Here is a 24,023-nt window from a genome sequence, read left to right on the forward strand (position 1 = left end):
TGCTGAATTTTTAGCATTATTACTCCAGTCACGTGATCCTTCAGAAATCATTCTAACATTCTGATTTGCTGCTCAAAAAACATTTTTTTTTATTATTATGTTGAAAACAGCTGAGTAGAACTCGTTGAGGTTTCTTTGATGAATAGAAAGTACAGCATTTATCTAGATAGAAATCTTTTGTAACATTATAAATGTCTTTATCATCACTTTTGATCAAAATAAATCAATTAAATTGCTAAATAAAAGTATACAATTATGTTTCAAAAGCTTTTTTATTTCAAATAAAAGCTGATCTTCGGATCTTTCTATTCATCAAAAAGTCCTGAAAAACTGTCTTAAATATTGATAATAATCATAATCATAAATGCTTCTCGAGCAGCAAAGCAGCATATTAGAATGATTTCTGAAGGATCATGTGACACTGAAGACTGGAGTAATGATGCTGAAAATGTAGCTTTGATCACAGGAAAAAAAATGGCATTTTAACAGATTCAAATAGAAAGCAGTTATTTTAAATAGTTAACTGATTTGACTGATTTTGCTGTATTTTCAATCTAATAAGTGCAGGCTTGGTGAGCAGAAGAGTCTTCTTTAAAACATGAAAATCTTACTGTTCAAAAACGTTTGTCTGGTAGTGTAACTAAAATACTTAAAAACTTAAAAACTTTAAAAATATAAATCTAAAGGCTAGTTCGAATTATTAATAAATACTATAATAGTAAATAGTCCTGAAATCTCCATTTGAAAGTCATCTCATGACACATATTTTGCTTCCTTACTATTTATTTCACTATTTAATTCTGAAAGACACACATTCGTGCTAAACACACATAATATAGAGGAAAAAAGAAAACACGTGTCCGTTTGAAATCTTCCAGATGTATCGCATTCAGCTCTGGTGGTCATGAGTGTAAGATTATTATTAAAGTTCAGACATACTTGCACTGATTGCAAAATATGGGAGGAACTTCCTGTTAATAGTTTAATGTTTATGCGTTATCTGTTTCAGGCGCAGCATCCAATATCATCAAACAGATGCTTATTCGTGAGATTATGACAAAAATGGTCAAAAACACACTAGCAAATGTTGGTCAGTGTGCTTCTCAGCCATATATGGCAAAAACAACAACACATGATGATGGCCATTTGAAGCATTGTGTTGATGTTCACTTCCACAAAATCTAATATATTTCTGGAAAAGCATATGCAGTGTTTTTGCAGCGCTCTGTAAGTATAAATCAGCAGCTGGTTAAGAGCTTAAGACTATTCATGTGTTTGAAGTGTTGAGAACACACATTGAATTCTACTTGAGTTAGTAGAGATCTATCTATCTATCTATCTATCTATCTATCTATCTATCTATCTATCTATCTATCTATCTATCTATCTATCTATCTATCTATCTATCTATCTATCATCTATCTATCTATCATCTATCTATCTATCTATCTATCTATCTATCTATCTATCTATCATTCATTAAATGTATTAATTATATGAGATTTTGTCATTTTATTAGTTTGTTTAAATTTATTTTTTAAAACATTTAATAAGATTTTGATTTAGCTTTCAGTTTTATATTTTCAGTATTTTTGTATTTTTTATTAATTAGATGTAAAATTTTATGTTGAAATGTTTGTTAATTATTTGAATTAGCTTTTATTTTTATAATTTTAGTGTTCATTTTTGTGTTAGTTTTTAGTTTTTATGTAATTTTAGTTTTTTCCTTTTATTATTTTGACTTAAATATTTATTACTATTTTACATTATTTTATATTTGTAGCGTTCTTTTTTAATTCAGTTTTAGAGTTTTTTTCTATATCTATTGTTCATTTGTTTATCTATCTATTTGTCTCTATCTGTCTAGTTTTATATTTTCAGTATTTTTGTATTTTTTATTAATTAGATTTTAATATTTATGTTCAAATGTTTGTTAATTTTTTGAAATAGGTTTTATTTTTATAATTTTAGTGTTCATTTTTAGTTTAAGTTTTAGTTTGCATACTTTTATGTGATTTTAGTTTTTTATTAATTTTATTTAAATATTTATTACTATTTTGCATCATTTTATATTTGTGGTGCTCTTTTTTATTTCAGTTTAAGAGTTTTTTTCTAGTAATTTTAGTGCTTAAACTTGTTTGATTTCCTTTAGATGCCAAGGCAATTTAAGTATTTTAATTTTAATTTTTTGGGTTTTAACATAACCAAAGTAGAATTTGAATGAGTTCAAATTCAAAGAAATTCACCTGCAATTTTTGTGTGGAAAGGATTGATGTGATTGCAGTCAGTGTAGCGCAGCTGTTATTGTGCGTGAGTTATGAAAGCCTTTGACATTTACAGGGTAAACAGGAGTATTTATTGTTGTGTGTGCTGTGTGCTGTGTGCTGGGTTGAGGTGTGCTGCTGCTCTTAAATGAGCTGATTGTGTCAGTGTCAGTAGGAGCGAGCCCTCGAGACGGTCCATCTTCCTCACCTCGCTGCTGCTGCTTTAACAAGGACTGCAGGAGCTTCTGCCGTCACGTGTGTGTGAGTGTGTGAGTGTGTGTCCAATCTAATGACAACTGTCAGGAGCTGATGAGAATAGAGGTTGTGTTATCACAATCAATGTCATTTTAATAAAACTTGCAAATTCAGTATATTTTAAGAGGTATTATACTGTAGTTAAGGAATCATTTAGGGAACCGTACTTTGAGGAATCTATCATTTCTATCATTCTAGAGGAGTGTTTAAGTTTATTTAAAGGTCAAATGTGTCATTTTGGCACCATAAACATTATTAATCTGATCTGTAGTCTGTTTCTTTGAGTGACAGCACTGGCTTAGCCAATGCAATGAGTGTGGGGCGGGACTTTGTGTTTGCACAACCAATGACAAATAAGGGAGGGTATTTGACTCTTTCATTCATTGTTTTGTCTATCTATCTATCTATCTATCTATCACTCGTTCATTCGTTCGTTCATCTATCTATTGTCTATATATCATTTGTTTGTTTGTTTGTTCATTCATCAATCTGTTGTCTATCTATCGTTCGTTCTTTTGTTAGTTGTTAGTTTGTATCTATCTATCTATCTATCTATCTGTCGTGTGTTGGTCTATCTATCTATCTATCTATCTATCTATCTATCGTTTGTTGGTCTATCTATCTATCTATCTATCTATCTATCTATCTATCACTTGTTCGTTCGTTCGTTCATCTATCTATTGTCTATATATCATTTGTTTGTTTGTTTGTTCATTCATCTATCTGTTGTCTATCTATCTATCTATCGTTCGTTCGTTTGTTAGTTTGTTCATTCATCTATCTGTTGTCTATCTATCTATATATCGTTCGTTCGTTTGTTTGTTTGTTTGTTTGTTCGTTCGTCTATCGACTATCTTATCTGTCTATCTATCTGACGTCCGCTGGTCTGTCTATCGACAATCTATCTATCTATCTATCTATCTATCTATCTATCTATCTATCTATCTATCTATCTATCTATCTATCTATCTATCTATCTATCTATCTATCTATCTATCTATCTATCTATCTATCGTTTGTTGGTCTATCTATCTATCTATCTATCTATCTATCTATCTATCTATCTATCTATCTATCTATCGTTTGTTGGTCTATCTATCTGTCTATCTATCTATCTATCGTTTGTTGGTCTATCTATCTATCTATCTATCTATCTATCACTCGTTCGTTCGTTCATCTATCTATTGTCTATATATCATTTGTTTGTTTGTTTGTTCATTCATCTATCTGTTGTCTATCTATCTATCGTTCGTTCGTTTGTTAGTTTGTTCATTCATCTATCTGTTGTCTATCTATCTATCTATCGTTCGTTCGTTCGTTCGTTCGTTTGTTTGTTTGTTTGTTTGTTTGTTCGTCTATCGACTATCTTATCTGTCTATCTATCTATCTATCTATCGTTTGTTGGTCTATCTATCTATCTATCTATCTATCTATCTATCTATCTATCTATCTATCGTTTGTTGGTCTATCTATCTATCTATCTATCTATCTATCTATCACTCGTTCGTTCGTTCGTTCATCTATCTATTGTCTATATATCATTTGTTTGTTTGTTTGTTCATTCATCTATCTGTTGTCTATCTATCTATCGTTCGTTCGTTTGTTAGTTTGTTCATTCATCTATCTGTTGTCTATCTATATATCGTTCGTTCGTTCGTTCGTTCGTTCGTTTGTTTGTTTGTTTGTTCGTTCATCTATCGACTATCTTATCTGTCTATCTATCTGTCTATCATCTATCTAACGTCCGCTGGTCTGTTTATCGACAATCTATCTATCTATTTATCTATCTATCTATCTATCTATCTATCTATCTATCTATCTATCTATCTATCTATCTATCTATCTATCTGTCGTTTGTTGGTCTATCTATCTATCTATCTATCTATCTATCGTTTGTTGGTCTATCTATCTATCTATCTATCTATCTATCTATCTATCTATCTATCTATCTATCTATCTATCGTTTGTTGGTCTATCTATCTATCTATCTATCTATCTATCTATCACTCGTTCGTTCGTTCGTTCGTTCATCTATCTATTGTCTATATATCATTTGTTTGTTTGTTTGTTCATTCATCTATCTGTTGTCTATCTATCAATCGTTCGTTCGTTTGTTAGTTTGTTCATTCATCTATCTGTTGTCTATCTATCTATCATTCGTTCGTTCGTTCGTTTGTTTGTTTGTTTGTTCGTTCGTTCGTCTATTGACTATCTTATCTGTCTATCTATCTGTCTATCATCTATCTAACGTCCGCTGGTCTGTCTATCGACAATCTATCTATCTATCTATCTATCTATCTATCTATCTATCTATCTATCTATCTATCTATCTATCTATCTATCGTTTGTTGGTCTATCTATCTATCTATCTATCTATCTATCTATCTATCTATCTATCTATCTATCACTCGTTCGTTCGTTCGTTCGTTCATCTATTGTCTATATATCATTTGTTTGTTTGTTTGTTCATTCATCTATCTGTTGTCTATCTATCGTTCGTTCGTTTGTTAGTTTGTTCATTCATCTATCTGTTGTCTATCTATCTATCTATCTATCTATCTATCTATCACTTGTTCATTCGTTCGTTCGTTCGTTCGTTCGTTCGTTCATCTATTGTCTATATATCATTTGTTTGTTTGTTTGTTCATTCATCAATTTGTTGTCTATCTATCTGTCTATATATCTATAGTTCGTTCGTTCGTTCATTGTTTTGTCTATCTATCTAGCCTTCGTACATCTATTATATATCTATCTATCATTCATTTGTTCGTTTGTTAGTTTGTTCATTCATCTATCTGTTGTCTATCTATCTATCTATCGTTCGTTCGTTCGTTTGTTTGTTCGTTCGTTCGTCTATCGACTATCTTATCTATCTATCTATCTATCTATCTATCTATCTATCTATCTATCTATCTATCTATCTATCTATCTATCTATCTATCTATCTATCTATCTATCTATCATAATTTACCACTTCACAGACTCATGGCAGTATTCATGACAGGACCTAAAATATTTTGACCAGTTTACAAAAATGTTTCACTTTGAATCAGTAGAAATGAACGTGCCTCAGACTGATATCTTCATCAGACTCATAGTGTTGTTTTCACTCTCACAGTAGTCTGGACTCTTGAGTAAGTTGAGAGGCGGTTTGGGACGGGTTAGTGTGATAGTGTCCCGCGGTGAGGCTCCGCTGTTTCTGTGTCAGACTCTCAAAGGCTAATTACCGGCTCATCCCGGTGAGCTGGACAGGATCTCTACTGAGAGCGCACCGCCGCTCTGTTCCGCCCGCATGAATTATGGATTTCACAAGTATGAAACGAAACGCTGCTCAGATTTAGTTTCCGTCTCACAGCGGTCTGCCTCCCTCCTCGTGTTTGACTACAGGTGGACGCTTCAACAAGCCTGACTCGTGTAATTAGGCTCCAATTTGAGCAGGATCTCTGGGTCAGACTCATCTGCAGCGATCCTCTGAGTTTGTGCTGCAGTGTTCACTGTCCTGTGATGAAATGAACCATTCTGGTTGTGATTCGGAGTTGCATTAATGATTCTTTTAGTACTTTTGAAAAAATAGAAATGCAATCAGTGACTAGTAATATAATATCCAGGGCTTGATTTCCTCCCCTAATGATGTCGAAAAACAGAATGAACCATTTTTAGTATCTGTTTACTGTGTCGAATGAAAATGGTGTCAGCTAAATCCGCAACATGCTTTTCTCACGCTTGCAAAATTGCACGAATGCTAATGTGCCGCTTCAAACTTGGAGCGGTTTCCATTCGCTGGCCGTCTAGGGGAATTTCTGCCGAGTTGTGTTTTTTGTGTGGCTTCACTTTTGTATCCTGTCTGCAGAAATAACGCTCAAAAATAGACATTTCTCACAGCTCACACATGGAGCTGAGCTTTCCTGTTACGCAACGTCTCGCAGGAGCGTTCTGCAGAAACACTTACTAGTCCAGCAGTACGGCACAGCTGAATAATCAATCAATATTTATGATTTTACAAACCATATTCAGTGCCAGTTTGCTGTACTACAGTATAACAAAAACAAAGCAAACACTGCGAGGGAGTTTTCCGAGCGCTGTAGACGTCCGGCTTGTCAGTGCTCTATAAAACTGTATTGTTTCCAACATGAACACTTGACAGCTGTCTTCACTGTTCTCAAGACGATCTGTGATAAATTGCAATAATTCAGTGTGCCATTCAACACTTAAAAACTGCAGAAAGATTTTAACATGCTGACGAATGCTCAAGACTCCATGCTTTCAAAAAATAAACGTGCTAGAATGGGTTTTTCACAGTGATGCCATGGAAAAACTGTTTTGCATTCTAAACATATCAGCAAAAAGTTCTTAAAATAAGTATAGAAGCTTATTTAAGCCATAGAATAAACAAATAAAAAACCCAACTGTGATTTTTTTATTTTACAATTTTGACATTTTTCTTGCAATGTTGAAAAAAAAAATCTAATTTGCGAGGTGTTATTAATATAAATGTGCAATTCTGGGTAGAAAAGTCAGAATTGTAAGATGAAGTCACAATGGAGAGAAAAGGTTTCTGCTACGAATGTAAAAAATATTTATTTATTTATTGGCTTATTTGTTTGTTTTAAAAATTCTAGTAAATAAATAAATGATTATTGTGACTTTCTAGGTCACAATTCTAACTTTTTTCTTGCAGTTATGGGAAGACAATTCAGATTGTATATCACAATTCTGACTTTTTCAAGTGTGTTTCTGCTGCAGAATTTAAAATAGCTAACTTCAAATAAAGTAAAAAATTATTTATTTATTATTTCATTCATTTTTATAATTACAATAAATAAATGTTATTTGCAACTTTCTGTCTCATAATTCTTTTTTTCTTGCAATTATGAGAAATAAAATCTGATTTGTGGTATGATATTTATATAAATGTGCGGTTCTGAGAACAAAAGTCAGAATTGTGAAATAAATTAAAATAATGTAAAAATTATTTATTCATTTGTTTATTATATACATTTAAATAAATACATAAATAATTGTGCCTTTCTGTCTCATAATTCTGACTTTTTTTGTTTATATCTCGCAATTCAGACTTTTCTGGCTAGAATTATGAGTTTATATCAATACAATCTCACAACTGCATATAAATTACATATAAATTAGCAATTGCAAGAAACATGTAATTTAAAATAGAAAAATAAATCAGAATTGCACAATTTCGAGTTTATAGCATAATAGAATTTAAAATAATAAATACAGAATTGAGAGAAAAGGCTTCTTCTACAAAATTTTAAATAAATAATCTAAAATAATGTAAAAAATATATTTTGTCATACATTCATTTGTTTAAAAAAATAAAATAAATAAATAAATGGGAATCGTGACTTTCTGTTTCACAATTCTGACTTTTTTCTTGCAATTATGAGAACAAAAGTAATATTTGCAATATGTTATTGATATAAATGTGCAGTTTCAAAAATGGAATAAAAAAATTGTGAGTGCAAAAAACTTGTGCATCAAGCTTCTTTTCACAACAGAATAAATAATTTTTAGAAATCTGACAATGTTTTTATCTCACAACTCTAACTTTTTCTAAACAATGGCAAGTATATGTTGTGATTCAGATTTTTTTTTTCATCAGCATTGCACAATTATGAGTTTATAGCTGATAATTTGGACTTTTCTTCTCAGATTTGCAAGAAACAAGTCAGAACTGTGAGATAAAAAGTTGCAATGACTTTTTTCCCCTAATTAATGGCAGAAATAAGATTTTGCTCCAGTAGAAAGCGTTCATGGTTGTTCATCGATGCCAGCAAAGAACATTTATTTTTAATAGTGCAATGTTGTAATTTAGCCTCACGTCATTTGAGAACAGACCGAATGAAACGAGCGTCCCGGGTCGCATTAGATCTGTAAGTCTCATTAAGCGTGCAGCAGGTGAGCGAATGCATATGCACACAATGAGAGGGGTTTCCTCGCGGAGCGGATGCTGTCGTACAGCTGCGCTGGGATCAGACCGCCAGAACCAATTACAGCTGATCAAGTGTGGAGGATCAACGGAGGGGAGGGGAAACGCATCGAGAGGGAAGACCGAGCGCGAGAGAGAGATTAGGGGAGCAGAAGGAGGAAGGTGAGGAGAGATCAGGACAGCCTGTGGAGCCGCGCTCACACCGAGAACAACTCGCTCTCTCACTGACAGTCAAGCAAAGCCAGTGTTGTTTTAAAAACAGCGGAGCGCGTGAAACACGAGGGGAGGGAACTTCAGACAGAGAGCCGGCGCAGTTTGACTGTGGCAGCGCTCAGGGGAGAGGCAGCGGCGCTCCAGCTGCTCCCGAACGCCTGTCTGCGCCTGCCCGAACGGAGCGGGAGTCAGAGAGCGGACGGCGTGGGGAAGGAGCGCACCGGGGTCGTGGCCGTGCTGGCGCGCGGGGCGGACGGGCAGCCCCGGGATGGGCGGCACGATGCCCGTTGTTCGGGGGGAAGCGAGCAGATGATGAGCGAGATGTCGTTCAGCGGGCGGGACAGCATCCCCCAGGAGGGGGCGCCAGGGAGCAGGAACGCCCGGGTCAGACGGGCCGTACGGATATCCAGCATCGTCGCGCAGGAGGTCAGTCGAGTCAGGTCGCGGTTATTTGTGTGGCGCTTTATGTGATGGAGGTTGTGGCAAAGCAGCTTCATAGAAAAATCTAAATATTGAGAAAAATCGCCTTCAAAGTTGTCTAAATTAAGTTTTCAGCAATGCATATTACTAATCAAAAATTAAGTTTTGTGATATTTACGTTAGGAAATTTATAAAGTGTCTTCATGGAACATAGGGAGACACTGCAGGCACAAACACTGTTTTTCATGCACCTGTCAAATTTGAGATTTTGGGCTTTTTGCTTTTTCATGAAGTGTTTTTTCAGACTAGTGGAAAGAAATCATCCAAAAGACACTGTTAAGTGTTTCTTTTATAGCACTTTATCTATTTGTGTCAATAGATTTCAATTACAATACGTGTTTTTAAAAGCCGTTTTCTCCACTTCTCCGTAAATCTCCACTTCAGTAGCACTTACACACACCAAACTTGACATTTTTATTCATGTCTGTATTCTGAAGGTTTTTACAGAGGGATTTGTTCATATATATTTTGCTTGATTTTATACATTTTATTCCTCAAAAAATGGCAAAGAAATATAGTGATCCTGACTGTTCTGTTCTGAATTATGTCATGATGAAATGAGATACCCAAAATTTCCTCTGTAAAAACATTTGACTCTAATATGTCAAAAAAAACTAAACAGGAATTTTGAAACTGACTGAAATACTGCCTAATCTGCGTATTTAAATGTAACATTTTAAAAACGTGTAATAGAAAAATGTTTGCAGTTATCAATGTAATCAATCATCTGGGTAAGTGAAGTCATAACTATTAGTTAATTTTTTTACCCTATTCACCTGCAGTGTCTCGCCTTAATATCCTAATGATTTATTTTTTTTTTTTGCTATTTTTGGTAAAAGAAAAATTGATCATTTTGAACCATGCAGTGTATTTTTTATTGCTACAAATCTACAAGTGCTACTTAAGTGGTCCAGGGTCACATATATAAGTAACAATGTTGAAAAAAATCATCAGTTATGAATCAATTTTAGTATTAGTTGTGAAGAAGCTCTAAGAAGACAATTTAGTTCAGTGCTGATTCAGGACATTTTTAGTAACAGTGTCAATGTTGCAATGTTTTTATTATTATTCATTATATGATTATGTTTTCTAAAAACAACCAAAGCTTTTTTTTTGTTATCTAAACTATTTTTACATTTTACTAAAATTTAAATAATAATACATTTAAATAATTAAAATAATTTAATATTATTAAATAGTATATTCATATTAATAATAATTAATTATTTTATTGTTTTTTACTTTTTGTTCATTTCAATTTATTTTAAACTCTTTTTGTGGGATTCAGTGAAAATAACTTGTAGTTTACCAAATAGATTTGAATAATTCAACATTTTTAATATTGTTAAATGTAATATTAATAATATTAACTTAATAAAAGAATGTATGGTTTACTAAATAAATTTGAATATTATTATTATTATTATCATTTATTTATTTATTTTGATTATTTTAACTTTATTGTCATTTGACTAAATGAATATAACTTGTGGTTTACTAAATTAGAATAATTCAACATTTTTATTATTGTTAAATATAATATTAATATTAATATTTATTTAATTTTTTTTTCTTTTTCTTAATTTCAAATTGGACTTAAAAGAACTTATGGTTTACTAAATAGATAGATAAATAAATAAATAAATAAATAATATAAAATAATAAATAATAATAAATGTTATCATTTATTTATTTTGATTATTTATTTTTTTATTTGACTCTTTTTGACTTTTATTTGACTAAAAAAATTGAATAATTCAACATTTTTACTATTGTTAATATAATATTAATATAAATAATAATTTTTTACTTTTTGTTCATTTATTTATGTATGCATGTTTTTTTTCTTTATTTCAAATTGGATTTGATGAATAATTCAAAGTTGTATAATAATAAAAAAATATATAATTTTCTTCAGTTATTACTACTTTTCTGTTCATTTTAACTTGAAAATTTGTGGTTTACTAAATAAAATCGAACCAAAAAAAATCAATAAATACTGCAGCTGATTCATAATTATTTGGATTTGCCTAAAAAAAACAATTCTGACTTATTGATTGGGTATTGGACTACACTGATTAGTGCTTCACTAGTATTTAGTTTGTATAATATAATAATACTTTAGCACAGTTTTAATGTTGCAGAATTGATCAGCTATGAAGCATATTCACATTCAGCAGTCGTTATGTGTATGATTGAGTTCAGTTCCATTCAGTGTCAATGTTGCACATTTAGTGTCATTATCCAACTCAGTTCATTTCAGACTGTCTTCTGATCCGATCAGTGCAGTCAGCGCAGCTGAATTGATAATATTACAGATTATTAGGTTCATAAGGAGGTGAGCACATCGTGAGGATTGTTCCTCTGAAAAACCTCATCCTGTAACTTGTTTAGGTTCAAATTCCCCAATCCTCCAGTGGAAATCTCTTTTAGATGGTGCTCTTATTGCAGCACATGCTTTATTTCTCCTGAGAGCTCTTCTCAAACTCGTCTCAAGACACTCTGGTTGTCCTTAACGCCTCTTCTCGCATGGTGAATTTAGTTGGTGTTTTTTCTGAAAGTATGATTTAAACCAGCCTAAAACACATTACAGGCTCGTCCTGCTAAGTTGTGTTAACTATTTGAGACTTTGTTGAGATCTCTTCTAAGAATTTAGATGAGACGTGAGATTATTGAGCTCTTTTTCTCTGCAGAAACATCAGAAAAAAATTTAGCTTGACTTTAACTTAATACAATTATTTTGCAAAAAAAAAAAAAAAAAAAAAAAAATTACATTTCTTTTGATTGCATGTTTATGACTTTTTGTCTTTATTTGATTGACTACAGTAGTAGTTTTGATAAACTAAAAACTAATAATCAATTGATAATAAATTTATTAAATTTCAGAATTTCTGAAAAAAAAATAAAGCAATTTCTAATATTTTAAACATTTAATTAAATTTTTAATTAATTGATTTTAAGGTTTTAATTAAACTGATCAGACATTATATAATAAATTAATGCAAAAATATTAATAACAAAACAATATTATTAACAACAATAATAATAATAATAAAGCAATTTCTAATATAAACATTTAAGTTGTAATTTATATTTAATTGATTGTCTTCATTTGATTGACTGCTGTTTTTGATAATAAATCTAATAATAAATTGATAATACATTTCTGAAAAAATAAATAATAATAATAATATTAATAAAAATAATAAAGCAATTTCTAATATTAAAAACATTTTGTTTAATTTAATTTAATTTTGATTGATTTTAAGGTTTTAATTAAACTGATCAGACACATAATAAATAAGTAAATAAATAAATTATGTAATTGATTAATAATAATAACAATATTAATAATAATAATAATTAATAACTAAATTCAGAAAACCATAATTAATATGATTTCATAGAGCCATAAAAATGTTCTGGTAAACTTCTAATAATTTATTGTTTATAAAAAAAAAACGTGCTTTTTGCTTATTAAAATGTAATTTAACTATTAATTATATTAAATAAAATAAAATAGAAAATGGCTAAATAAAAATAACAGAATTTAAACTACATTTATTTCCTGGTGAGCGTTGATGTATTAAGTTCCTACAGATGTTGCTTCTCTTTCTCTTTATCTCATATTCTCATATGTTGTTTTTTCTGCGTCATAATCTTGGCCAAGCACTTGGTTTGGACTAAACGTTGACCATAACTGGTCACATTGAGGGAATCGGATGAATTATTATGCTTGAAACAAATTGGGTGATTTTTTTTTTCCCAAGCAGCTTTCCTCTCTCATAGGAAATTACATTGACTGTTTTTATCGAAGTGTTTGGCCTCGCCAACAATAATTGACTGGAGAAGGTGAGAGGCGAGTTTGGAGTCAGAGAGAGAGAGAGAGAGAGAGAGAGAGAGAGAGACGGCCGTCATCCATCACTTTTACAAACAATGCCCTTGAATCCAGCAATCAGTGACTGTGAACAAACACATCAGCATGGTTTTCCCACCTGCTCTGTAAACTGTTTCCTCCATCGCCTCGTAACCGAGTCAAACCCCTCAGGACCCGCTGACTTGCAGAGACCACCATGAGCACGAATAGATAGAGACGATCAGAGAAAGACAGCTAGGAGTAAAACCATTAACGCTGCTGTTCAAAAGTTTGGGAGTTTGGAATGGTTATGGAAAAAGTTTCTTTTGCTCACCAAGGCTGCAGTTATTTGATTCAAAATACAGTAAAATCTGTCAAAATTGTGAAATATTATTGCAATTTAAAATCGTCATCACCAGTGTAAATATATTGTTCAAATGTCATTTATTTCTGTGACCAAATGCTGACGTTTCAGCATCATTACTCGTCATTAGTGTCACATGATCCTTCAGAAATCATTCTAATATGCCAATTTGCTGCTCGAGAAGCATTTCTGATTATTATCCGTGTGGGAATAATTCATATGCAGGAACTAAACTTTATATAGTACTTTATATATATAACTTTATATACCATTGAAAATATGTGACCCTGGACCACAAAACCAGTTATAGGTATCACGGGAATATTTGTAGCAATAGCCAAAAATACATGGGTCAAAGACGTTGAGATGTCCACGTCAAAAGAAATTTACAAAAGTGATTTTATGTCCATAGAAAGCACATTGAATGTAAGTAAAGTGTCTACTTTTAAAGTTTCAAATACGTTTTTGGAGAATAAAATTTTGTTGCAAAAATGTTACATTGTCATTCAGTATAACAATATTTATGTAAAAATTCAAGCAACGTGCTTATTCTGACTTGTTCATATTAAGTTTAATTTGAAAGTAATTTGTCTATTAATTTCATAAATTGATTTTTGTTGTAAATGTGGCTGACAAGATTGTTACACTGAATGACATTTTAGTGGGTGTCTTCTGTAAATTAGAGAAAAAATGTATGATATTTATTTTTTGCTCAGAAAAACAAAAACAAAAATGCAATTAAATTAAACAGAAAACTTTATAATGTTTTTTTTTTTTTTTTTTTTTTTTGGAAAAACTAAAATTTTAAGCAGTATTACACTTATTGTTTTTATGTTTAAACACTTGTTTTTCTTTGACCCACATTGTATGGGTCAAAAATGATCATATTTTTGGGCAAAAATCATTAGTTTATTAAAATTATTTATCATTAATTTATAAAAAATTATTAAGTAAAGATCATGTTCCATGAAAATATATTGTACATTTCCTACGTTAAATCAAAACTTAATTTTTAATTAGTAAGATGCTTTGCTAAGAACTTCATTTGGACAACTTTAAAAGCGTTTTTTCAATATTTCGATTTTTTTGTACCCTCAGATTGCAGATTTTCAAATAGTTATCTCAACCAAATATTGTCCTATCCTAACACACCATACATCAGTGGAAAGCTTATTTGTGACAGGGTCACATATAGCATCTTAGCAAAATATAGTAGTTTGTGTTTCTCTCTGAGGTTACTGTAAAGATCTGATCATCTCCAGCGCTGTATCTTCCTGTGGTGGTTGGTTCAGCCTCTCTCTCTTTGGGACTAATAAAGTCAGCGTTGTGTCTGATAGAGCGCTTGGTTAGATTTCTCTTGCTCAATAGATGCTTCCGAAACAAACAGAATGTGAAAGATCTCAGGGACTGCAGTGAGATTCTGTACGGCTCAGACACAGAACACTTACTGATACCTGCAGACGCATTTACCCATCATGCACCAGTGGTGTTCCTCCATTATTAACACCTCTGCTGCAGTGAGGAGACTGAGCTGAGCTTCATCCTGCTTTCAGACGTGCTCACATAAACTCAGCTCTTCATGAGGACACGTTCGATACAGCGGGAGTCATCTGATGTGACGAGATATTAAAAAGATGCTTCATTTCAGTCAATGCCCAGATGTTGCTCTTTTCTATCTCAGGAGACAACATGGTTGATAAAACATAAAAAAGAGTGACTAGTTGTCATCCTGGAAGAGTCTAGAGCTGTTTGAGTTCATATTGAGATCTCAGACTTTTTATTAAGAACATTGTTGAGATGTCTTCTGAGATTTTAGATGAGACATGTGAGATTGCTGAGGTCTTTTTCTCTGCAGAAACATCTGATGAGCACAAAACTGCAAAAATCTTAGTTTGACTAACTTATTAAAATTATTTTGCAAAAAAAAAATTTGATTTGTGACTTTTTGTCTTCATTTGATTGACTACTGTTTTTGATAATAAATCTAATAATCAATTAAAAAAAATTAAATTTCGGAAATTCTGAAAAAATAAATAATAATAAAGCAATTTCTAATATTATAAACATTAATTTTTTTTAAATTTACATTTTTATTTAATTGATTTTAAGGTTTTATTTAAACTGATCAGACATCATATAATAAATAAATGAATAAATAAATTACTTAATTGATTAATAATAAAAACAAAATGAATAATAATTAAAAAGCAATTTCTAATATTATAAACATTTAATTTAATTTAATTTTAATTTAATTGATTTTAAGGTTTTAATTAAACTCATCAGACATAGAATAAATAAATAAATTACTTAATTGATTAATAATAATAAAAATATTAATAATATAATAATAATAATAACAAAGCAATTTCTAATATAAACATTTAATTTAATTTGTAATTTTTATTTAATTGATTTTAAGGTTTTAATTAAACTGATCAGACATTATATGATAAAATGAATGAATAAATAAATTATTTAATTAATAATAATAACAATAAAGCAATTTCTAATATTAGAAACATTTAATTTAATTTTATATTTTTGTTTAATTGATTTTGAGGTTTTAATTAAACTGATCAGACATTTATATAATAAATAAATGAATAAATAATTAATTAATAATAATAACAATAATAATAATGATAAAGCAATTTCTAATATTATAAACATTTTATTTAATTTAATTTTACATTGTTATTTAATTGATTTTAAGGTTTTAATTAAACTGATCAGACATTATAATATAATAAATATAATAGAGATAATAATAATAATAATAATAATAATAATAATAATAATAATAATTATAATTATAATTATAATAATAACTAAATTCAGGTGACAAATAATCAGAAAACCAGGATTAATGTGATTTCATAGGGCCATAAAAATGTAAGTTCTGGCAAACCTTTAATAAATTGTTGTGAAATTGCTATTTATTTTTATGCTATCTATTTATAAGACAGGGTTTTTTGAGTACTAAAAATGTAATTTAACTATTAAATATAATAAATAAATTAAATAAAAAAGAAAATGGCTAAATGGCAAAACTGAATTTTGGAGAAAAATATTTCATAAGGCCTTAGTATATATTTATAATGTGCATAGAAGTTAAATAATACAATTATTTTTTAATTAAGTTCTTACTGTCTCTGGCTTTTGATTGAGACTTTGATGAATATGAGAATAGTTTGAGACATTGTTGGACTCTAAAGGAGACATCTATGATATTACTGTAGTCTTTATTTTTTATTAGGAGAAACATCTGAAAATCAGCAGACTGAAAAAATCATATTGTTTTTGTTTATGTAGGTCACTGTTTTAGAAAATGAAATATTGTTTTCATATTCTACTTTAGGGTCATTTAATGTAACTATCATCCATTTATTTCTCACTTCCATTTGCTTATATTCTTGTACAGTAAGGAATTTTTTGAAGCTGCTTGCATGCATTTTCTGTTCTTAATCTTATATTATTCAGTATTTTCTTAGGTTTCTTCATCTCTCTTATTTTATAATCTGTATAGACACACACACACACACACACAGTTTTGTAGACAGAATCTCATTTTGTTTACTGGATGATGTTCTGCCTCCATCTGGCCATAAAATAGAAGCACACATATTCTGTGCACGCATCTCATACAAACAATATTAGGATTTTTATATAAGCTGAGATAACATGACTAGTAAAGACAACATCTTATGAGCTTAGATGTCTAAAAGCATCCCTGAGGTGGGAGAAAATTTAACAAGAGGCTGTTAGCAAACACATCAACATGCATATAATGCACAGAAAATCAGACGCACTGTAATATCTGACACCATTTGTTTTATTCAAATGCCATCATATTAGTAACATAAGGTAGTATGAACAGGTAAAGCAATAATAAACATAGCTGACATGCTAGAACTACACTTTTTGTACTATACAGCTCAACAACAGTGACATTACAGTGTTAAACCTATCAATCAACTTGGAAAACTAAACCTGTTTCACACACTTGGATTCCTAGCAAGAACCATTCTGCAATCGTTCCCTCAAAGTTCTTCCAGTAACGTTCATAGAACATTCTTTCAGTTACAACTGAGGTCAGAAGTTTACATCCCCCTTTCAAAATCTGTTAATTATCAGAAAAACGTTTAGAAAAGAGATTATACAAAATGCATGCTGTTTTGTTACTTGAATGATCCACAGCTGTGTTTTTGTTTAGTGATAGTTGTTGATGAGTCCCTTGTTTGTCCTAAACAGTTAAACTGCCTGCTGTTCTTCAGAAAAATCCTTCAGGTCCCACAAATTCTTTGGTTTTTCAGCATTTTTGTGTATTTGAACCCTTTCCAACAATGACTGTGTGATTTTGAGATCCATCTTTTCACACTGAGGACAACTGAGGGACTCATATGCAACTATTACAGAAGGTTCAAACACTCACTGATGCTACAGGAGGAAACACAATGCATTAAGAGCCGGGGGTGAAAACTTTTGGAATTTGAAGATCAGGATAAATGTAACTTATTTTGTCTTCTGGGAAACAAGTAAGTATCTTTTGTAGCCTCTAAGGGGCAGTACTAAATAAAAAAAATGATATTTAGGCAAAATAAGAAAAATGTACACATCTCCATTCTGTTTAAAAGTTTTCACTCCCCGGGTCTTAATGCATCTTGTTTCTTTCTGGAGCATCAGTGAGTGTTTGAACCTTCTGTAATAGTTGCATATGAGTCCCTCAGTTGTCCTCAGTGTGAAAAGATGGATCTCAAAATCACACAGTCATTGTTGGAAAGGGTTCAAATACACAAAAATGCTGAAAAAAACAAATAATTTGTGAAGGATTTTTCTGAAGAACAGCAGGCAGTTTAACTGTTCAGGACAAACAAGGGACTCATGAACAACTATCACCAAACAAAAAAAAACAGTTGTGGATCATTCAGGTAACAACACAGTATTAAGATGTTTAGAATCAAGCATATGTAAACTTTTTAACTGGGTGATTTTTATAAATTCAGCTATTATTTTCTCTTATGAACTATATGGAAACATCTTTTATGTGATTTTTTTTTTTATTCAGGTTAGTCCTAAAAAAAAACAGTAACATGTATTTTGTATGATCCCTCTTAATATGCTAAAATGATTAACATTTTGCAGATTCTGAAAGAGGGGTGTATCTGGTTTTTAATAGCATTTTTAACATTTAACATATTTATACATCATTCATGGAAAATTCCTCTGAAACATGTTACTACTTACTAGTTTCAAATGTAACTATTCCAAAGTGATGTTTGATCAAATGAAACATTCCTTTAATGTTGTCTGTAACATTTAAAAACGGAACATTCAGAAACATTTTTATAATAGGAACAGGTTTCATGGCATAATAATGTTAGAAACGCAGTACTTGAAAAACTTTGTTCCGTAGGTTCAGTGCTCATTTGACTGTATTTTGTATATTCAGCTCCATGTTGTGTGTCAGGTTCACCGTGCGCTCGGGTGTCTCGCTCTCGCATGGTACCGATGGCAGTCTATTAGTTCTGACTCTGCCACACGCCGCCGAGCACAAATATGATTAATGGAGGTAAATGGCATCAGTTTCCCGCTAGAGGTGAGGTTGATTCATTGTAACAGTGAGCGCAGCAGTGCATTGTGGGAGATCGCGGTGCTCTTTCATCTGGTGTCTCTCTGGCAGCTCAGCATCATGTGTCTTTTTTAAACCACCGGGCCTGTCAAACCGCCGCGGTCTGACCCCCTTCTGTCCCTCTGAAGAGGAGAATGACATTTAGAGCTTACAATAAAACACTGGAAGACACTTGTTTTTACATTAAAACAGCACAATGTGTCACAAATATGAATGGCAATGCATTCGAGGACAAAATATCAACTCAAGTGTCATTTGTTGTACAGTGAAATGTTAATTATTTTATCAAAATAAGAAGGATCATACAAAATGCATGTTATTGTTTATTAAATACTGAGTAAGATATTTCTCATAAAAGATAGTCCAAAAGAAAAAATAATAGATAAATTTATAAAAATGACCCCGTTCAAAAGTTTGCATTCCCTTGATTCTTAATACTGTGTTGTTATTGTGAATGATCCACAGCTGTTTTTTGTTTAGTGATAGTTGTTCATGAGTCCCTTGTTTGTCCTGAACAGTTAAACTGCCTGCTGTTCTTCAGAAAAATCCTCCAGGTCCCACAAATTCTTTGGTTTTCCATTTTTGTGTATTTGAACCCTTTCCAACAATAACTGTATGATTTTGAGATCTATCTTTTCACACTGAGGACAACTGAGGGACTCATATGCAACTATTACAGAAGGTTCAAACACTCACTGATGCTTCAGAAGAAAAAAACACGCATTAAAAGACGGGGGTGAAAACTTTTGAACAGAATGGAGATGTGTACATTTTTATTGTTTTGCCTAAATATCATATTTTTTCACTGCCCTTCAGAGGATACAGAAGATACGTACATGTTTCCCAGAAGACAAAATAAGTTACATTTACTCTAATCTTTAAATTCTTAATGCATCTTTTTTCTTTCTGGAGCATCAGTGAGTGTTTGAACCTTCTGTAATAGTTGCGTATGAGTCCCTCAGTTGTCCTCAGTGTGAAAAGATGGATCTCAAAATCATACAGTTATTGTTGGAAAGGGTTCAAATACACAGAAATGCCGGAAAACCAAAGTATTTCTGGGAGCTGAAGGCTTTTTCTGAAGAACAGCAGATAGTTTAACTTTTCAGGTCAAACAAAGGACTGATAAACAACTAAACAAAAAAAAACAAAAAAGCTGTGGATCATTCAGGTATCATCACAGTATTAAGAATCAAGTGTATAATAAACTTTTAAACAGGGTCATTCTTATACTGTAAATTCAACTATTATTTTCTCTTGTGGAAATAAACAATAGCATGCATTTTGCATGATCCCTCTTATTTTGGTATAATAATTAACATTTAGCAGATTCTGAAAGGGGGATGTAAACTTTTGACCTTATATCAAAATGAATTAGATTCAAACACATACATTTTAATAGTCTTCAAAAACGACACTTGAATTGATATTTCATTTGTGCATGTAATACGATAACATTCAGGCATTTATTTCCACGTTTGCATTTGGACCGAAGTGTGAGAAAGCTCAGAGGAGCTGATTCAGAGTCATCTGTGAGAGTGTGAAAGCCGTTCATCCTCGTCAGTGACAGCGGTCCGATTGGCTGCCAGCGCCGGACGGCCGGACCATCCATTAGAGCGACAAATCACCGCCGCGGCCCCTTCGGACAGCAGCTCGCCAGACTCTGATGGCCCGTTTCCCATGATTCAGTGCGTTTGCTCACCTGCAGTTTGTCACCGCGCTGAGAGATGATGCTTTTCATGTCCTCATCCTGAGAGCGGCAGCTGTCACGCTTGATGTCTCAATTATCCCTGCTGGAGCGCATGGAGGATTCTCCTTTCAGGACTGATGGGGAGTCATTGCCGTAAATGAGACTCTGAGAAATGAGCCGTTCATCCGCTCTGTCCACATTCAGCATTTCTTTGAACTCATAACATGTCTGATTAAACCATTCAGGACATCAGAAATATCTCATGAAATTCAGATGATGGTACATCAGACTTTTAATTTAACTTTATGATTAGAATTTAAACTTCAACAGTGATGTAATTCAGAAAGGAAAGTTATATTAATCATTTTAAATTTTATTTTAAGGTGGACTGTTTTTTATTTATTTATTTTTAATACAAATTAAGATTTAATACAAATTTAATACAAATTATATTTTAATAAAATTTAGATACTATTATAGTCATATTTTTTTTTTCATTCTATTTAAAGTTTTAGTTATTTTGTTGGCTTTTTAAACTGTCTATATAGTGTTTTATTCCATTTTTATTAAAGTTTGAGTTATTTTAGTACTTCAAGTTTAATAAATAGAAATTTGAAATCTTGCTTTGGCAATTAGTTGAACTAAAGTTAAGTTAAAGTGTAAGTTTTACTAATGGACACATTTTTACTTTATTTAATGTTTTGGTAATTTTAAACATTTTGTAGTTATTTTTATATCTATATATATATTTTTTTATAAAGTTTAGTTATTTCAGTACATCAAGTTAAATTAAAATAAAAAAAATGTTTCCTTGCCAACTTGCTAAAATTAAATAAGAATAATAAATTTTATTTTAAGTAAATACATAAAAAGTGTATATATTTTCATGTGTAGTTAACTTTTTAAACAGTAAGATTTTTTTAAGTCTCTTCTGCTCACCAAGCTTGCATTTATTTGATCCAAAGCACAGCAAAAATGGTAAAATTTTAAAATATTTGTACTATTTAAAATAACAGTTTCTATTTTAATATATTTTAAAACGTAATTTATTCCTGTGATTCCAAAGCTGAATATATAGCATCATTACTCCACTCCAATCCTTCAGAAATCATTCTAATGCTGATTTGCTGCTCAGAAAAACATTTACTGTATTATTATTATTGTTATGTTGAAAAAAGCTGGGTAGAATGTTTTCAGGTTTCTTTGATGAATAGAAAGTTCAGAAGAACAGCAATAATCTAAAATAGAAATCTTTTTTTGTAACATTATTAATGTCTTTATCCTCACTTTTGATTTTTTTAAAGCGTCCTTGCTAGAACAAAATAATTTTTCACTGGTAGTTTTTATTCTGTTGAAACTCATTCAGTATGTTTTTCACCTCAGATTTAGTCTCTTAAGCATATGTTTTGGCATATACTGTAGTAATTTAATCTGCAGCAGAAGCTCGTGTGAATTATGACTCCGGCTTCTGTTCAAAACACAAAATAAACCAGATTTTATTGAGTTTGTGCCTAAAGTTTCTCTCTATCCTGATGTCATTTCAGAATATTTCAACTCTGGAAATGCAGAGTATGCAGTTCTACTCAAGGAATTTGCTGGTTGATACAAACTCAGGCCATTTGTGCCTGTAGTAAAAAGTTTTATTAAAGCTCAAAGATAAACTTTAAGTTTAAGTGCAGTACAGCTTTGGCTGTATATAGTCTCTAAAAATTGCAAAATCATGTAATATCCATATAAATTTACACTACTGGTCAAAAGTTAGGGATCAGTAAGATTTGTAATGTATTTTAAAGAAGTTTCTTATGCTCATCAAGGCTGTGTTTATTTGATCAAAAATACTGAAAAAAGTAATATTGTGAAATATTATTGCAATGTAAAATAACATTCCTCTATTTTAATATACATTAAAAAATCTAATTTATTTCTGTGATCAATGCTGAATTTTTCAGCATCATTACTCCAGTTTTCAATGTCACATGATCTTTCAGAAATCGTTCTAATATGCTGATTTATTATCAGTGCTGACAGTTATGTTGCTTAATATTGTTGCTTAATTATTTTTTACATTAATATTTGTTTTACCTGTGATACTTTTTTTTCAGAAATCTTTGATGAATAAAAAGTATAAAAGAGCAGCATTTATTTAAAACAGAAATCTTTTCTAACAAAATGCACTACTGTTCAAAAGTTTGGTGTCAGTAAATTGTTATTCTTTCTTTTTTTTTTTTTGCAAGGATGTGTTAAATTGATTAAAAAAAAGAGATAGCAAATACTTATATTGTTAGAAAATAATCACCGATTTCAAAAAATGCCAACATTGATAATTCTAATAATAAATCAGCATATTAGAATGATTTCTGAAGGATCATGTGACACTGTAGACTGATAAAAATGCAGCTTTGCATCACAGGAAAAAAAATATTTTTAATGTATATTAAAATAGAAACCATTATTTTATATTGTAATGTAACATTTTGCTATATTATGTTTTTTTTCTGTATTTTTGATCAAATAAATGCAGCCTTGATAAGCATAAAAACATTACCAGTCTTACTGATCCCAAACTTTTAAACGGCAGTATATTTATATCAATCAAATGATATATTTCAAGACATTCGTCCTGTTTTTATCCTTAAAACGCTATTGTGAGTAGGATTAATTTCTTATGCAGCTCATTCAACAGCTTGCTAGTTCCAAAACTTCATATTAGAACTAGTAACGACGCTTGGGCTGTTGATAGCAAAATAATGCCGTTAATAATGACGTTTAGACAGACCGAAAGACAAGCAGACAGACGGAAAGAGTGAGGGAGAGAAACTAAGTGTATGACTTTACCTCTCTCACGTCTGTGTCTCTCAAGGGTGACTGGCAGCATCGTCTCTACTAACAGTTAAACTTTAAGTTCATTTTCTTCAAGACCACGCCGTTGTTACCTCGCGTGTGAGAGCTGTCATGTCGTTTTTAAGTTGTTAATCGTCAGAGCAGCGCTAACAACATTAGCGCGAATGCTAACTGTAACGTTATGTGTGTGCGTCTGTGAGGTGAGTGAGAGAGGGCGAGAGAAATAGAGTTTGTGCTTTCCGCACATAATAAAACGTAATATATTGTGGAAAAAAACATGGAAATAATCGGTCGTTTTTATCCTGATGTTTACTGTATTTATTAGTTTGGCCAGTGTCATTGTGGGTTTTAGTTATTTTGCTGTTTTGGGCTGTAAGGACCTTTGAAATAACTGAAATCGTATGGCGAAGTGATATAGACATGCACTGCGGTCTAAAGCTGCCTGGAACTACGTTCGCCGTGCGTTTCCCAGAATATAGTG

General features: G+C 31.4%; 1 protein-coding gene across 2 annotated transcripts in view; it reads left to right on the forward strand.

Annotated features, from left to right (window-relative positions):
• kcnh2b (potassium voltage-gated channel, subfamily H (eag-related), member 2b) overlaps nt 1–24,023 on the forward strand; it is a 113,966-nt gene that overhangs the window by 33,108 nt on the left and 56,835 nt on the right. The window contains exon 1 of one of the 2 annotated variants that reach the window (XM_073830504.1): nt 8,722–9,108. The exons of the other annotated variant lie outside the window; for it this stretch is intronic. Coding sequence (XP_073686605.1) covers nt 8,992–9,108 — 117 coding nt within the window. The 5' untranslated portion in view covers nt 8,722–8,991. Of the gene's footprint in view, nt 1–8,721; nt 9,109–24,023 lie in introns of those variants that run through there. 2 annotated transcript variants of the gene reach the window in all.

The sequence above is a fragment of the Garra rufa genome, chromosome 24 (genome assembly GCF_049309525.1).
Source record: "Garra rufa chromosome 24, GarRuf1.0, whole genome shotgun sequence".
Classification (NCBI taxonomy): domain Eukaryota; kingdom Metazoa; phylum Chordata; class Actinopteri; order Cypriniformes; family Cyprinidae; genus Garra; species Garra rufa.